The sequence below is a fragment of the Myotis davidii genome, unplaced genomic scaffold (genome assembly GCF_000327345.1).
Source record: "Myotis davidii unplaced genomic scaffold, ASM32734v1 scaffold653, whole genome shotgun sequence".
Lineage (NCBI taxonomy): Eukaryota > Metazoa > Chordata > Mammalia > Chiroptera > Vespertilionidae > Myotis > Myotis davidii.
The window spans coordinates 228,280-246,909 of NW_006285129.1; the positions used below are offsets into that span (position 1 = coordinate 228,280).

Below are 18,630 nucleotides of genomic sequence, written 5' to 3' on the forward strand. Positions count from 1 at the left end.
CAATCCCGGTCGGTGATCGCCCTCGCTTTCCCCCCTGTCCCCATGTCGAAGCCAGAGCTGATCCAGAAGGCGAAGCTGGCCGAGCAGGCCCAGCGCTACGAGGACATGGCCACCTGCATGAAGGCCGCGACGGAGCAGGGCGCCGAGCTGTCCGAGGAGGAGCGCAGCCTGCTCTGGGTGGCCTACGGGCACGTGGCCGGGAACCGCAGGTCCGCCTGGAGGGTCATCTCCAGCATCGAGCAGAAGACCGACGCCTCCGATAAGAAGCTGCAAGTGATCAAGGACTAACCGGGAGGAAGTGGAGCCCGAGCTGCGGGGCATCTGCACCACGGCCCTGGAACTGCTGGATAAGCATTTAATAGCCCGCGCATCGAATCCGGAGAGTAAGGTCTTCTACCTGAAAGTGAAGGGCGATCACTTCCGGTACCTTGCTGAAGTTGCACGTGGTGATGATCGAAAACAGACGATAGATAACATCCAAGGAGCTTACCAAGAGGCTTTTGATATAAGCAAGAAAGAGTTGCAGCCCACACACCCGATTCGTCTGGGGCTGGCTCGTGACTTTTCTATATTTCACTACGAGCTCCTCAATACCTCTGAGCTTGCCTGCGCACTGGCGAAAACGGCCTTTGATGAGGCCGTTGCAGATCTCCACACGCTGAGTGACTCACACGAAGACAACACCCTCGTCATGCAGTTCTTAGAGACAACCTCAGCCTATGGACACCGGGCAGCGCAGGAGAAGAATGAGATGGGGCAGATGGAGCCAAAAAAGAACTGCAAACAGAGTGTCATCCTTCCTCCCTCCAGAAGCCTTTGTGCACATCTCCATCCCTTACTCCATTTGGGTTTCCTAGAGCAAAGAAACCCATTTGTGTGTATGGCATCCACGGCTTATCGTCTTCTCACACTGCAGCTGTGGGAAAACTCCACTCCTTGATTTGTGCTTGTCTTGGCCTTCCTAGTGTGCAGTGACCAATGTAGAGAAGTATTAATAGCTTCGTTTCACATAAACACTTCCAAACACTTACAGAGAGGACTAACCATGTATTTGGTATTTAAGTAATCTGAACCAGTTCTGCAAGTGACTGGGTTTTGTATTACTGTGAAGATCTGAAAATGCAGCTAATTAACAATTTAAAGAGGGTTTTACACAACTTCTTAATTTCTACATTCCCTCCCTTACTCTTCTTTGGGGGGTTCCTTCCGGTGAAGAAGTTTCCATGTTCTTACTGTATTCCTTTTTGGCAGGAACCTGGATGTATTAGATTGAATGGGAAAGTATTTGATAATTCTGGGCTGCGGGTCACAACTTGAAATGCCTCCTGTGTCACATATGGTGGAAGCCTTGTGTTGCTGTGACAATAGGGAGTTTCCTTATTCACTCTTCATTTGCTGCTGCTTCGGTTGACAACTTTCTTTCCTAATAAAAACTCACTTACCAAAAAAAAAAAAAGAGAGAGAGAACTTTAGCTGGTTTGGCTCAGTGGATACAGTGTCAGCCTGCGAACTGAAGGGTCCCGGGTTCGATTCCGGTCAAGGGCACATGCCCAGGTTGTGGGGCTCAATCCCTAGTGTAGGGCCTGCAGGAGGCAGCCGGTCAATGATTCTCTCTCATCATTGATGTTTCTCTCTCTCTCTCCCTCTCCCTTCCTCTCTGAAATCAATAAAAATATATTTTTTTAAAAAGCAGATTATTCCAGAAATTAGTTTATGTATGCATTGCTAATTTCATAGCACTTTAAACTCCTCAGCAAAGGAAAATGTTTAAGTTTTGATTTAAAGGAACTGTAGCAGATTATTTGCCCCACCCACCCTGGAAGTCCATGTCCGATCCCCAGACTCTGTAAAAATGTTACCTTACTTGGGGATATAAGGTGAGGAATGTGGGCAGTGTCTAGCACAGGGGTCCCCTTTTTAAACAGGGGGCCAGTTCACTGTCCCTCAGACTGTTGGAGGGCCGGACTATAGTTTAAAAAAAAAACTAGTCGGCCTCTAGCAGCTGAAAAGGCAAGGAATGAATTCTCCACTAGAGCCTCCAGAAAGAACACAGCCCTGAAGACACCTTGATGTTAGTAGCCTAAGACCCATCCCAGATTTCCAATATGAACAAATATATGTGTATATTGTTTATATATCTGTCTATGAAAATGTGTATACACACACACACACACACACACACACACACACACACATACAGGGTAGGGGGCAAAAATAGGTTTACAGTTGTGAGTACATGAACCACAGAGTTAATAAAGCTATTGTAATAATCACAACCTGCATGTCTTTTTCCATACGAACAACTATAAACCTACTTTTGCCCCACCCTGTATTCTCCGTTCATTGAGAAGGTCTGGGAGGAGCAACACTCCAATAGCACACCTAGCACCCGTTCTCAAGGGCTCCTTGGAGAAATGGCTGATTCCAGGGCTGGCGCAGGAAAGGACAAGATACGCAGGGACATCTTGGTGTTCCAGAAAGTAAGGAAGTGCTGAAAGAAACATAGGGGCATGTTGAATGAACACAGGAGCTTAGTTTGAAACAATTCCAATGAGAAAATCTGAGAACAGTTTGAACACCTCAATAAGGATATACTAACTCATTGACTGAAATAGAGAACTATGAACTCATACAGATAGAAACAAACAAACTGAAAGTTTTATGAGGAATGTGATCAAGCAAATACTTATTACAAAGAGAAGACTACCTTTACCATGAAGCTCAGAAGATACCACCTATATCAAGAGATCCAAGTACACTAGTAGAAAACAGTGGTTTACACAGAATCAAAAGAAAAATTTGGTAGTATTAGTCTAGTACCTCTGAGACAAGACATGCTACATACAACATATACTAAAACCTAGCCCTAGCCAGTATGGTTCAGTTGGTTTAGTGTGGTCCTGTGCACTGAAAGGTCACAGGTTCAATTCCCTGTCAGAGCACAATTCTCACTGCCTTTAAGCAAATAATATATCCCAGGATTAAAACCTGGAGGCTAATACACTACAATGAGGAGCTACTCTAGCATGGCAAGAGATATACAGTGAACATGACACATGCAAGAGGCAGCCAATGGATGTTTCTATCTCTCCCCAACCCCACCCCGTTCCTATCTTTCTAGGAAAAAAAATCAATAAAAACATATTTTTTAAAAAGGTATACCCAACTGTGGATCAGGGTAGGGTCATCATTTCTGTGTGGCCAATAAAATATCCTTCAAGACCATTTAGCATCCCGTATTCTGATTCTATGCTCTCCAGAGAGCCTACTGATTAGTAACTTGCCCTCCTATTTACCTTTTTCTCATCAGGAGATATTCTAGATCTCCATGTAGCCACATAAGTACTGGAAATGTGGCTAATCTGAATTGAGATGTGCTGTATATCCACCCCAGATTTTGAAGACTTTGTATGAAAAAGCAAATGGAAAATATCTCAGTAATAATGTTATATGGATTACATGTTGACATTATAAACATTTTGGATATACTGGTTTAAATAAAATATAGTATTGAAATTGATTTTACCTGTTTCTTTTTACTTGTCTCAGTATGGCTACTGGAAATTTTTAAATTACTTTTGTAGCTCATATTTGTGGATAGTATTATATTTCTATTGGAGATCACTGGTCTAGTACATTGAACAATACTGCAGTCAATGTAAATATACAACCTCCCTTTAAACTATTACATTGAGTTGAGTATTATTCATCTTTGTTTACCTAGCACTTGGGTGCCTTGAGCAAAAATATTAGAAAGTCTATTAAATGTATGTTTTTCCACAATTTATGGCTTTGACCAGTAGCTATAGGCCTCCTTACTTTAAAAAGGATTTGTACATAACCTCTCCATTGTTTCCTTCCTCATCTGTTCATTACAAACAACTTGTAAAGATTGAACACAGAAAAACCTATAAGAAAGTAATTTTCAGTTGTGTGGACTAAAAATAATGAAAAATAACTAATCTTATTAAGTGAAAGCTCATAACCATACAGCACACTGTATTTTATGAAGGACAGAGCCTCAGAAACAGATTGCGGAATTGATATTTCATCACTATACAGTGACCTACATTATATATCCTCTTATTTGTCCCCGAACTCCAACAGCAACCTCCAGGCTGACATAGCAGAGTGGTGGTTAAAGGGAAAATAGATTATACAAAAAAGGAGGTTTATCATAAGATCAGTATAATGCTTTGGCCTCACCACATACACCAGATGTCTATAACCACTTCCTCAGCAGGTAGCTTCTACATCCCAAGGGCTGTAAAAAACAAACTCACTATCAACTTCTCCTGCTAATAATTCGTTTTTTAATATTGTGGCAGCATCAAAATAGCACTGAGACACAATTCCTCAACATAAGAAGAAGAAGAAAAAAGTATACCTTACTGTGGATCAGGGTAGGGTCATGTTTACTCTGTTCAAAGGAAAATCCTCTTCTGAAAAATGATGTTATCCAACAGAAAATCTTGGCTTCTCAAAATACAGATATGTTCTCATTTCTCATTTTAAATGAAGTAAGTGGCCTTGGTTTTACCCAATTCTGTGGCTGTTTTGTAAAAGACATTGAAAATGCCTGAGAAACTATTAACATTAGTTTTACTGAAGTTAAATATTTACAGTTGCTAATTCAACAGAATCATCGACCCATACTTTAATATTTTTCTAAAAATTATTTAAACAAGAATTCAGTTGTCTTCTCCACCTTCCATAGCTCCAAAGAAACCTTTCTGGTGCACAAGACAAACTGAAGCAAATATTCTCTAAAAGGCGACTTACTGATTTCAATAAAAAGTGTAATTAGATGACAGTTCTGCTTCAATAATGTGAGGAACTTCTAACAAACTACAATTCTGTTGCCCCAACTAAACGAAGAAAAAATCCTAAGTGCAAGCTGACCTCTACAAAATTCCTGCCATGAAACCATTCTTTCCTTCCAGCGAAGAAAAAGATCCTACACGTTCAAGTTCTTTATCATTTTACATGTGGGCTGCATGTCCTTCTCCAATGGTCTCCCTCTCGCTTGGTTGCTCTATGTACTTCCCATAACTGATTCGTCCTTGGATACCGACTTGCCTAACGATTGGGACTCACACCGATCCAGCCATTCTGGCTTTACGACAGGGAATAGAAACGACAAGGAATAGCAGGCTTCGGACCAGACGCAAAGGGCACCCAAGTGCCATCCGGAACCAAAACCGGGACAAACAAGAGGTTGGGAAGCAAAGTGGCCTCAGGCCAATGACCTTTCCCCTGACCTTGAAAAGGTACGTGCACACTGCCGCTCAGTCGCTAAACTGAATGGTATTCATGAATGTGAAAATAAGAATAATTCAATATTTGGAATTAAAAATAAAACAGAAACTAAGTCATAAGCGACGGCTGCATGAAGAAAAGGAAGGTTCCAAGGCCTTGACAGGCGAGTCTGAATGTGCAGGAGCTGGAAAGAGTTAGAGGGAAGCGGAGGGAAAACACCAACACCTTCCGCCGACCTCAGGCGCCTGACGTCCCGGGGAGACGGCTACCCTCGGTGCGCATGCGCAACTCGCGGCGGGAGCGTGGCGGGCAGAGCAGTTCGGTCCGCCTGGGTTTGTCCGCAGGCCTGACCACTTCTTAGTCTCCCTGCTTCTCGTCTCTGCTCTTGAAGCCAGGATTCTGGTTTGACAGACTTTTTTCCCACTGAGTGAAATTAGGGCACCTGAGGGGACTTCCGGTCAAGATGGCGGAGTGAGTAAACAGTCTCTGAGAAGCTGAAAATGTGTCCAAGGTCACAGTTTTGTTTTTTTTAAATGAGGGGCACAAGCTAACGTGGTGCTTTTTCTGTCATTTCCTCCATAGCTAGAGTGCCACTGCTCCAATTTGAAGTTCTGTGGCTCTCCCCGCAAGGCGATCAAATCCTGTTCCTACTGCTTGAGACTCCAGAATCTGTAGGGCACCCTGTTGTAAAAATAGTACCCTTAAAAGGGGGGCGGGGGGGGACTGCTTCATATCTCAAGGATTGAGGGCTTGGGGAAATTAAGGTAAAAATTTAGAGAGGCAAGTGTCCCATAGTAGTAGGACACATAATTTACCTCAAAACACGCATTCCAGAAGAGCACTTTGTTCCAATTTAAGCATCTAAAAGCATTTGAGCACTTAAATAAACGCTCCCCATCTGTTTATTCAAGCCTCCTGTCAAGAATCTGAAGTAGTGCCCCGGCCGGTTTCACTCAGTGGGTAGAGCCGGGGCGGCGGACTGAAGGGTCCCACGTTCCGTTCTGGTCAAGGGCACAGGCCCGGGTTGCGGGCTCAATCCCCACCCAGTTAGGGGGCGTGCAGGAAGCAGCAGATCAATAATTCTCATCATTGATGCTTCTATCTTTCTCTCCCTCTCTAAAATCAATTTTTAAAAAAAGAATCTGAAGTAGTGATGCCTTACCTGCATGATGGGGTGGGGCCGCCCCAGAGGAGTAGGCAGAATGAAAGGTCTTGGATAAACTCGATCTCAGGGCTGGAGTCCTTGACAGGAAAAGGAAATGGGGTAAAAGCAAATCAGATGAGGCTTAATTCTAGAGTGTTCTGATCCACACACCAAAGGCCACAGCCTAGGAACCTTGGCAGCGGGGAAGCAAACAATCATGCAAAAGGGTAAAATGCCAAATATGTCAAAACAATAAAAAAGGAAATTTAGCCCTAGCCGGCTTGGCTCAGTGGATAAGAGGTAGGGCCTGCGGACTGAAGGGTCCCAGGTTCGATTCCGGCCAAGGGCACATGCCGGGGTTGCGGGCTTGATTCCCTGTAGGGGACGTGCAAGAGGCAGCCGATCCATGATTCTCTCTCATCATTGATGTTTCTCTCTCTCTCTCCCTCTCCCTTCCTCTCTAAAATCAATAAAAATACATTTTTAAAATTTTTTTTTTAAAAAAAGGAAATTTACCTCCACATATCCCATTATACCGTAGATAGCTTGGTACAAAATAAATAAATAAGCCCCCTGACCTGGAATCCTATTTCCCTTATTACCTGCAAATATAAATCCTCAACATTGCAGGTAGGAGTTCATTCTTAACTCAGAATGTTCTCAGAAAACCAGGGGGGAGTGTGTGCACAGCTAACAGTGGGTGTTTCCCTGCGGGAGTTGCACTGCGATGATCATTGCAGCTTCCCTGGCAGACGCCAGTTTCCTCAGGTGCAGCTGCCATTGGTTAAGTTTAGCTGCTTCAACTGCAGGTCCTTCCATTACACTTACCGCTTCTTCTGCCAATCCCAGCATTCCTCAGTCAGTCACAGCTACCGCGTCTGTATCAATAACACTGAGTTCCACTGAGCCTGTTTTTGGCGTCTCCGTGCCAAAAGGACAGGACTCCAGGAGAAAATGCCTCCAAGTGGAAAAACCTAGTAGGGCCTTTATGAGTTAACTCTGGGGCTGTGGACTATTCAAGGAAAGTCACAGCTAAAGTGCAGGGCACAGCCCTAACCTGTTTGGCTCAGCGGATGGAGCTGGGCCTGCAGACCAAAGAATCCTGGTTCTCCCGCCAAGGGCATGTACCTTGGTTGCAGGTCCCCCCCCAGCCTGGGCCCTGGTCAGGGATCCTGCAGGAGGCAACCAATTGATGTGTTTCTCTCACATCTCACGTTGATGTTTCTCTGTCTTTCCCTCTCTTCCACTTTCCCTAAAAATCAATGGAAAAATATCCTCCGGTGAGAATTAACAACAAAAATAATAAAGTGGAGGGCATAGATCATGCATGGCCTCCTACGAGATGGTGCAGTCTGAGTATATAATAGGATAATCAGAGGTGTATGGAAGCATTTACAGTGTCAAAGTAACTTTTGCTGTGTTTTTTTTTTTTAAATATATTTTTTGATTTCAGAGAGGAAGCGAGAGGGAGATAGAAACATTGATGAAAGAGAATCATTCATCTGCTGCCTCCTGCATGCCCCCTACTGGGGATGGAACCGGCAATCTGAGCATGTGCCCTTGACCTGAATCGAACTTGGGACCCTTCAGTCCTCAGGCTAATGCTCTATCCACTGAACCAAACCGGCTAGGGCTGAAAGTAACTTCTTGAAGAGCTAAAATAGGTTATTTTCACCAGTGTTGTGTGCCTACTAGTATTTAGTGGCTCGTGTCCAGTATTGACCAGTAATATGGATGTGTCCATTGCATAAGTGACCAGGTCCAAATGATGCCTTAAAATGTAAATGAGTAAACATTCACAAAATTTAAAACGTCAAAACTTGCTTCACTTCCTCTTAATCAGAATTGATTATAGGGTAAAACCTGCTTCAGGGTCTTATCACCCAAAAAAAGTGATTAGATTTGTATGAAATAAAAATGTTTTACTAGTACATAATCATTTTAAAGATTCTCTTGGAGAGTAACTCATTTTGTAATTTCCATTTTGTGGTATAACCTGTTCTCCTTCAAGTTAGGGTTGTCCAATAGACTAGTAACACAAGTAGCTACCTGGGGGCAAATTACCCAAGCCAGGCTCTCAAATCTTAGGGTGATTAATACATGAATAAGGAATGCAGCAGAATGCTATTAAGCAACAGCTGCAGAATATGATTGCACCCGGTCCTAGGAAGAACAGAGAGGACATTTTCAGCAGTTGGGAAAATAAATGTCCTTGAAAAACCTCTCTTTAAAATATTGAACAAGGAATAAGCAATAAAAGTGTTTTGTTTTGAATTACAATCTCTCAGAACTGCTTCATTATCTAATACCTCCACCAAAAACTTTTAGTAGTTCTGCTATTTCCTTTAACCAAGAGGGGAAAGGCTTTTAATGTTTTAAAGATGTAACACACACAAAAATGCCCTACTAATTTCAATAAACAATTCCTGTAGTTAAAATATGCTTCAATATTTTCCAACTCTTCAGGAAACAGAGTTGCATAATTAATATACCTTTTCAATATTAAACTGTAAGACAATCACAAAACATTACCTAATATTATACTTGTACCTTGATTTGATAAAATACATTCCAGAGTTGCCTAAAATGAAACATTTTAAAAACTACTTATCACAAGAAAACCAAGAGAACAGGAAAAAAACATTGTTTGGTTCAGATTTGATTTGCTCAAGGTAAACATGCAAGAATTATGTGTTTGTATTTAGATTATCAAGGGGTCCTAAAGATAAACATACAGTATAAATGAAGAGTTTGGACTCATTTTACAAAACTACTGATGTACAACAGGTTTATAACAAGTTCAGTTAACTACAAGTAATAATTACTTCAACTGTAGGTAATAAAGTTATTACTTCAAATCAAAATACAAAAAGTACTGGATCAATTTGCAACTCCAAAAGAAAAATTAAGAAAATCCAGAATTTTTTTCTGCTTCTTGGAAAAAAAAAGAAGGCAGATCATGAGTTAATTATTAAATTGTAATGCCTCATATCACACCCACGTGTTTAAATGACTTAACTTCCAAGCTGTTGCTCAGTTTTTTAAAAAGATCTTCAATGCTCCCAATGGTGGTGTTCAAAAGTGAATATCATACACTGAAACTAATCATTAACAACAAATCTTCAATTTATTTGAAGCAATTCAGTTTCAAAAACTTTAAATTACAGCAGTCTCAGAAAAAACAGGGAACAGTCAGAAACAATAAAGGAATACTCAGAAGAACTGCATTTTTTTGTTTGTTTGTTTTAACACTGTCATGGCTTTATTCAAAACACAGTTGCACAAAAGTATTAACTTCAAAGATTTTTTAGTTTTGAGGAGTTTAACACACTATATACACACTGCCATACAAAGAAGCATTAAAATAGGACCTAAAACGTCTACAAAATATAAAACCCACCCTTATTTGCATGAAAATATCACCCACAAAGCTAAATAAGTCTTAAAAGTTATTTGGAGGCTCTTAAGTGTTGTTTACAAACCAAAGAACAATAATATTGATTGCACAATAAAATGATTGATAAGAAAGCCAGTATATAAATTTAATTTTAAAAATAAGTATTTTATAATCTGTCAAACAATGTGATGAGAATTCTTAGGGACTAAAACAAGCGATTTCAGTTGTTAAAAAGGAATAAAATGTTAGCTATTTGGATATTCGAATCCCCCCACTAAACTTATCTCAGTCATTTTGTGCCACTTTTTTAGTTTAAGCTAAAGCAGTACTATACTCAGTAATTTAAATGTGTCCCAGTATGAAAGTGTAACTTAAGTTAATTTGCTGACATTAACAAAAAAACTTACAAATATTCAAAACCAAAGGGGGAAAAATTTAGAGAGCCAAGATTAAAAAAGCAATTGCCTTGAACATCGAGCCTCCATAACAAAAAGGGAGATGAACTTATCTACTCATATTATAATCAGTAGCCATATAAGAAAACACACTCGCACTTCTCCCAAATATTTTTCTATTTTTAATGGACATCCACTTGAAAACAAATCCTAATTTTAATATGGATTTAGTTTCAAATATTTTTCCATTGCCTAATATATTCCAATCAAATGCTAAATCTGATAATGCTTTAAAACTGTAGAGAGAATAATTAAAGGTTCTACTCAGAAAAAATTAGAAATGCTTGCAGAGTGGTAGCTAAGTCATTTGGGAAGCTAACTTATAATTTGATTTGAATGTCTCATTAATTACCAACAGGCAAATTATTCTGACTTTTGAGGAACACCATTGCTGCTTCCAAAAGCCCATCTGCTTTTCTTTCTTCATCCTTCTACAGTCTGTATATCTTGTCAACCAAGAAGCATTTCCAGTAAGCAGAGTCTGTTGCATAAAACTGCATAGATAATAATATTCATATCTCAGAAAATACTCAGTTTGTTTCACTTAGCTTTTTGAAAACTGAGACAGGTCTGAAAAGGTAATTGAGGTATAAGAATAAAGGTTTTCCTGGGTATTCATAAGTTTCCCCCCCATTTTTTTTTTTTGAGAAGAGGGAGGAGAGTGAAACAAGAAAGGAAGGTGGTCTTAAAGGAATTGTTGAAAGAAAATGAAAAATGCACACTTAAAAATAAAACAAAAACCAACCATTAGCATGTCATGATCTTCATTCAGCTTGAGAACAAAGGGCTCCTCTGCATGTCTCTGAACTTACTATAAGCAGTTTTTCCTTCAAAAATAAAATCTTATTAGCCACCTGGCTTAAAGGTTTCAGAAGCCTCCCCAAAAGCCAGGAACTATCTTTTTTAATAGAACCTTTACTGTTCTGCTCCTACTTTCCAAGTTACTCATGTGACAAAAGAGCACCTAAAATCCCTTAGCCAAAAAAGGCATTGCCTTCAAAATGAAGATCTCTGGGTCACCTCTAAAAAAATAACCAACTTATCATTCAAAAGACTATTTTTATTTCATACTCCAGCTGACTGTGATTTCTGTTAATTGATAAATAACTTTAAAACCTTATGAATGAAATGTACCATACTATGCCTGTGCAAAAGCCATCATGTTTTAATTATGGGCTAAAATGACTAAGAAGTAAACTTGTATTAGAAAAATTAAGATTCTAAATAAACTGCTAGGGAATTTCACAAGGAGGTCAATGAAAATTTTTCTCTACATATGATCATTAACAGACTAGTAAATCTTATTTGGAATGATAAGGCAAAAATAGTAAAACCACACTTTTCCTATAAAAAGTTACACATTATCTTATGTAGGGATAACTATTATACATAAAGAAATAAGATGTGACCACTCTATTGCACACCCAGGAATTTAGGGAAACTGGTCTTAGAATGATCTAGTCATCTTCTTCCTCTCCATCATCTTCAGCATCTCGTTTCCGCTTTTCCCCTCGAAGACCTTCTTCTGAAAGAAGAGTGAAAGGAAAAGTATAAAATACTTAATTTTAGCAAATAAATATTTGTAAAATTACAAAGTTTGGATCTATCTTAGTGAAAAGTTACTGGCGTAAAAAATGACAGGTTAAGTGTCATCTGTGAATTTTTCAACTTCAGTTGAAAGAACTTAATAGACTTAGAAATCCATAAATAATGGAAGCTTGCTATGCACCCTTGTGGCCAAATCGTGAAGTACAGGTCAAGAAATTAAGGGCTTGCCCTGACCAGTTTGGCTCAGTGGCTAGGCAGGGGTGGGCAAACTTTTTGACTCGAGGGCCACATGGGTTCTTAAACTGGACTGGAGGGCCGGATCAAAAGCATGTATGGAGTGTTTGTGTGAACTAATATAAATTCAAAGTAAACATCATTACATAAAAGGGAACGGTCTTTTTTTAAATAGTTTTATTCATTTATTCGGGGCCGGATCCGGCCCGCAGCCAATAGTTTGCCTAAGGTTGCTCTATCCCCTTCCTCCTCCGCTGTCCCATCAGCCTCTGTCCCGCCTTCCTATGTCCCATCATACTCTGTCCCATCCACATCTGTACCCTCCCTTTCTCTGTCCCATTATCCAGTGTCCACTCCCTCCTCTGTCCAAATTAAGGGCTTGATATAATGGACTTATTAGTGAATTTTAAAATTTATTTTGAAAGGCCTAGGTAGAGTACCAGAGAACAAATCTAAAAAGGGTATTATCGAGTTCAACTGTTCTTCCCTTCTAGAGAAGCCTTCATCCTCTCCAAAATGTAAGATTCTGAAAAAATTAAACTGAACTCAAAGATCCATTATCTTGCCTGGCCAGTGTGACCCAGTGGTTGAGCGTCAACCTATGAACCAGGAGGTCATGGTCTGATTCCCAGTCAGGGCACATGCCCAGGTTTTGGGCTCGAACCCCAGTGGGCAGGGTGCAGGAGGCAGCCGACCAATGATTTTTTTCTCATCATTAATGTTTCTATTTCTCCCTTTCCCCCGTCCTCTCTGAAATCAACAAAAATATTTTTAAAAAGAAATCCATTATCTCTTTATTCCTACTTTTAAAATAATGTTATAAGCTGTTTTTTTATTGGAATTAATGAATACCCTGAGAAAAAAGAGGTTTTATACTTTTCAAGGGAATTCTATGATATGTTGCCAAAATCAAAGAGATCAGTAGTAATTTTGAACTATAGAGTCAATCTTTAAAGTCCATGAATAGCTGTAACCTTAATTTTAGGATATCTTTTTCTTCTTTTTTTACTCTTTATCATTTAGTATTATAGATGTCTCCCCCTAACTCCCCCTGCCCCAACACACACAGACTGCCCTCCTCCACCTGGATCCTGCCCCACCCCAGGCCTTTACCACCCTATTGTTTGTGTCCACAGGTAATGCATATATGTATATAAATTCTTTCGTTAACCTCTTCCCATCATCCCCTCCCCTCTTCCTTCTGACATCCATCTGTCTGTTCTATGCTTCCATCCCTCTGGGTCTATTTTATTCATTAGATTCCTTGTTCATTTATTTTCATTTTTTAGATTCAATTTTTGATAGATATTTATTCATTGCCATTTTATTGTTCACATTTTTTATCTTCTTCCTCTTTTTAAAGAAGACCTGTCAATATATCATGTAATACTGGTTTGGTCATGATGAACTCCTATACCTTTTTCTTGTCTGTGAAGTTCTTTATCTGACCTTCAATTCTAAATGATAGCTTTGCTAGGTAGTCTTGGTTGTAGGTCCTTATTCTTTATCACTTTGAATATTTCTTGCCACTAACTTCTGGCCTGCAAAGTTTCTGTTGAGAAACTGGCTGACAGTTGTTTGGGCGCTCCTTGTAGGTAACTAACTGCTTTTCTTTTTCTGCTTTTAAGATTCCCTTTGTCTTTAACCTCTGGTATTTTAATTATGAAGTGTCTTGGTGTGTGCCTCTTGGCACCCCTATAATACAAATGTTGGTACGCTTAAAGTTGTCCCAGAGGCTCCTTACACTATCTTTATATTTTTGGATTTTTTTTTTCTTTTTGCTCTTCTGATTGGGTGTTTTTTGCTTGCTCATATTCCAAATCGCTGATTTGATTCTTGGCATCCTCTACTGTTGATTCCTTATGAATTATTCTTCATTTCATTTAGTGTATCCTTCATTTCTGACTGTTCCTTTTGTATGTCCTTGAAGTTCTCATTAAGTCTCTTGAGCATCCTTAAAACCATTGTTTTGAACTCTGTATCTGGTAGTTTTCTTGCTTCCATTTCATTTAGTTCTTTTTAAAATATATACATTTATTGATTTCAGAGAGGAAGGGAGAGGGAGAGAGAGAGAGAAATATCAATGATGAGAGAGAATCACTGATCAGCTGCCTCCTGCACACCCCCTACTGGATCCTTTCAAGTTGCTGCCCCAGTGCTGGAGCTCAGGGGAGTGAGTCTGAGTAAGTCTGTGTGCGGGCCCTTTAAGAGGAATTGCCTGGGACTCCAGCAGCCTCTGCATCACTCAGCCACAATCCCCACTGGTTTTTACAACCCGAAGTTACAGGGACTTCTCTTCTTGGCACTGGAACCCTGAGTTGAAGAGTCTGGTGTGGGGTTGGGATAGCCTTGCTTCTCACAGGGCGAGCTCTGCAGCCAAGATATCCCTTCTGATTTTTAACCATCATACATGGGTGTTGGACCAGCCCGTTCCACACCTCTGCCCCTCATACCAGTTTCAATGTGGCTTCTTTAATTCTCTAGTTGTAGGGCTTCTGTTCTTCCAAGATTTCAGGTGGTTCTGAATGATGGCTGTTCTGTGGTTTAGTTGTAATTTTGATGTGGTTGTGGGAGGAGGCAAATACTGTGTTTACCTATGCCGCCATATTGACCCTCCCCCTCTAATTTTAGAATATTTTTATGGCTAACATAACTCACCCTCTTCTTCTTCTTCATCATCCTCATCTTCTTCTTCTTCCCCTTCAACATAGTCATCATCATCTTCTTCATCCTTGAAATTCAAATATTCAGTTTAAGAATAAATGAGCCATGACACATATTTTCCAGTTTGATACTTATAATTTTAAAAACACAAGATACTAATCACATTTATCTCTTGATAATTTAGAAAAGCCCAAGTTTAAAAAGCTAATTACTTCTCTGGAACTTGTTTTAAAGAAAATATGATTACAGTGCCTATTGTAAGTCCTACATAAAGTCCTTCTTTATACATATTAATTCCTTATTTTGAAGAGCAGCTGAAATAGAAATAAGAGTCAAACTGCCCTGGCCAGGTGGCTCAGTTAGTTGGGACATCATCCTGTATACCAAAAGGTTTCAGTTTGATTCCCAGTCAGGTCACATCCTAGGTTTTGGATTCAATCCCCATTTGAGGCACATATGGGAGGCAACTGATAGATGTTTCTATCTCACATTGATGTTTCTATATTTCTCCCTTCCTCTCTCTCTAAAATCAGTAAAAAAGGTATCCTAAGGTGAGAATTTTTTTTAAAAAAGACTCAAACAAAAAATACCTAATCAAATACCATTTCTATTTCCTTCTACTTTCTCTTTAAATCTCAGTAGTCTCTGACACTCCCTTCCACTGGCTCTTAGTTTCTAAAATCAAGACCCCATTTTAAACACCCAAATTATCTCATCATAATTGAACACTTCATAATTGAACCCTGCTACCTGGGTACTACCATTGACTTAAGATTATCTTAGAGATTTTTGTTCTATACTTGACCATTCAGTTTTAGTTAATATTTCCCAATGTTCAATGGAATGATACACATAAACATTTGCAGTTAACTAAAGATCATTTTTAAATTACTTAATACTATCTAGACTTAAAAAGAATGATTGACAGAGAAAATAAAAAGCCAAATACAAAATAACATGAGTTCATTATTTTACTAAATAAATTAAAACTTAGGGGAAAAATACCCAAGTTGTATACTGATTCAAATTAAACAGGTTGCCTTTCTCTATGAATACATAAGATACTTAAAAGTTCTATTCTTCATGATGCTATAGCTCCTAACTCACTAAGGGCCCAAACAAGTTTGAGTCCTATTTCTCCTCATACTAGTTTAATATTTAAAAGAGTATCAGAGAAAAATTACCATTAATCAGTGATATCATCTATCTAACCAATGTAAGTCATTAGGAAAACAAATGAGAATACTAACAATTTCTAGTCTAAGATATTTTTAATAATAAAAACTTGTTTTAAATTATAAATTATGAAAACGAAACTCAATAAATTAACAATAGGAGAAACTCACTCCCCTTAAAGATCTCACCATCTAGCAGAAGTTGCCAAATAAACAAGTTTTTACAAAAGTGACTACAGGTAATAATAGAAGCCTAATCAAGGTTCAAAGGTAACAGAGAAAGGAGTGACTGTCTATTAAAAATTATAAAAAGCTTCAATGAGGCAACTCCAGAGCTGAGAGTTTGTGTGGTGTTTTTTTATAAAGTAGAGCCTTTTACAAAAAATACTTTCATTGGTTTTTTAGAGAGAGAGGAAAGGAGAGGGATAGAGAGGTAGAAACATCAATGAGAGAGAACATCATCGATTGGCTACCTCCTGCACACCCAGTGTAAGGATGGAGCCCGCAATCCGGGCGTGTGCCCTGAAGGGGAATTGAATCACAATCTCTTGACACTCAACCACTGAGTCAAACAGGCTGGGCCAGAATAGAGTTTTTAAAGATAACAGTTCATGAGATATGATTTGTGTGGTGGTTACACAAGTATAAACATTTGTAAAATCCTGTGGATTTGCCCTGGCTGGTGTGGCTCGGTGGACTGGAGCATTGTCCCATATACGAAAGGCCAAAAGGCCGTTGGTTCAATTCCCAGTCAGGGCACATACCTAGGTTTCAAGGATCCGGGGCATGTAAGAGAGGCAATCAATAGATGTTTCTCTCTCACATCTATGCTTCTGTCTCTCTCTCTCTCCCCCTCCCACTTTCTATAAAAATCAGTATTGAAAAAACATATCCTTAGGTGAGGATTAAAAAAAATTTCATGGGCTTGTACATAAAATCAGTGTACTTTACATGCTTTACTCTATTTATGTTTATCTCAAAAAAAGAAAATTCATCAGAAGACATGGGTACAAAGTCATTAATAGAATACTCACATTATATACAGACAGAAAGGCAAGAAATAGCTTCGTGTGACAATTTATTTTGGTATTGAGGGAGATAAAGCCAGAGAAGGAAGCAGGGGCTAGATAATGAAGGGCCTTGTGTGTCTTGGTGACACCAGGGAAACATTAAAGGGTTTTAAGCAGGCTAGTATTTGCATTCAGAATACACAGGCAAGCACCGCAAAGGCTATACCTTAGTGGTGATGCTGTATTCAGGGAGAGCATTTAGAAAGCTACAACAAAAGCACAGCAAGAAACTGGCTCCAGTGGCTTGGTTGTTTGGGCATCATCCCATGCACCAAAAGGTTGCCAGTCTGATTCTGTCGGGTGGAATACCTGAGTTGGGGGTTTGGTCCTTGGTCAGGAGGGAATGGAGAACGGCCCATCAATGTCTCTCTCTCACCCCCTTGTCTTTCCTCTCCCCAAGCATGTCCTTGGGTAGAGGTTTAAAAAAAAGCATAAGCAAGAAATAACTAGGGTAAAGAAAAGTTTTCGTGAGTGCCTACAATGTGCTAGCAACTAGATACTTCATAGGTATTATTTTGTTAAACCCTAAAACAATCCTACGAGATTGGTATAATCACTAAGTTTTATAAAAGCAGAAACTGAGACTCAGGAACAATTGTAAAATGTTTCCATCACACCATGCTGCTGAGTGCAGAATGGATTTGAAAGGTATCTGGGAGGTAAAATCAATAGATGTTTATGATTATCTGGATATAATATGAACTGAGGGGAGTGGGGGAGAAAAATAACAGGGAGGCAGACACATGCACCCCCACAAGTTAGAAATAACTCATATTTCTACACAGCTTATTTTATAGTATTTAGTTCTATGCCTAAATAACTAATTTTCAGTGCAGGAAAGAAGGGTCTGTTCACCTGAATTTCTTCTCTCATTAAGTATGAGAGGCCCACTTCCTCTTCTCCCTCTCCCAATTCTGAGCCTGCTTCATCTTCCTCCTCATCCTCTTCTTCCTCCTCTTCTTCCTCATACCCTTCAGGTGGACCTGCTTCATCTTCCTCTTCATCATCTTCATCTCCATCTTTAAAAATATGTTCAGAGATAGGCAAATGGCTGGGCAAATGTTTCTTGATAATATATTGATTCTTTTAACCCTTGCCCCGATCACTTCAAACTCTTAAGCAAATGGGTAGGAGGTATCTCAGGGTGACTTTATTTCTTAAAATGTCCTCTTTATAACACCCATATTTACTACTTGAAAAATAGGGTTTCTAAATACTGAAAATTTCCAACATATAGCTTTTCACCACAATATTACATGTACTAAAGTTTATTTTACTTTTTGGACACTTCAAAACCTGCTTGTCCATCATTCCATCACTTTATAACATTGTTTATCCACCAATTCTTTTCAAATAATAGTAACAAAGTGTACCATCACTAATAACAGCTATTTTGTCCATCTTATCTGTTAGTCACCCATTTTCCCAAAAATATATATTCACTAATTCTAGAACATTTCCATCAACCCCAAATCCATTGGCACTCACCATTCTCCCCTCCCCTAGCCCTGGCAACCAATAATCTACTTTGTAGCTCTGTGAATTTGCCTACTCTGGACATTTCAATATAAATAGTTATACAATATGTAGCCCTTTGTATCCGGCTTCTTTAACTTAGTAGAAGGTTTTCAGGATTCACTCTGGTATCAGTACTTCATTTTTATGGCTGAATATTATATATATA

The 18,630-nt window shown here is 39.3% G+C and overlaps 2 protein-coding genes across 6 annotated transcripts in view; one reads left to right on the forward strand and one right to left on the reverse strand.

Moving 5' to 3' along the window:
* Positions 1-10: 10 nt before the first annotated feature.
* Positions 11-750, forward strand: LOC102765745 (14-3-3 protein theta-like). Its single transcript, XM_015558775.1, is given in 3 exon segments — positions 11-285; positions 287-695; positions 698-750. Coding segments are annotated over 3 exon segments (705 nt in total). The 5' UTR covers positions 11-42.
* An 8,761-nt stretch (positions 751-9,511) lies between these two features.
* Positions 9,512-18,630, reverse strand: part of ANP32E (acidic nuclear phosphoprotein 32 family member E) — a 27,852-nt gene continuing 18,733 nt past the window's right edge. For 4 of the 5 annotated variants that reach the window (XM_006755632.2, XM_015558716.1, XM_015558717.1 and 1 more), the window contains 3 exons: positions 17,802-17,965; positions 14,696-14,768; positions 9,512-11,780 (listed from right to left, as the gene is read on the reverse strand). In XM_006755632.2, coding sequence (XP_006755695.1) covers positions 11,713-11,780; positions 14,696-14,768; positions 17,802-17,965 — 305 coding nt within the window. In that variant the 3' untranslated portion in view covers positions 9,512-11,712. Of the gene's footprint in view, positions 11,781-14,695; positions 14,769-17,801; positions 17,966-18,630 lie in introns of those variants that run through there. The other variant, XM_015558718.1, reaches the window with a different exon arrangement.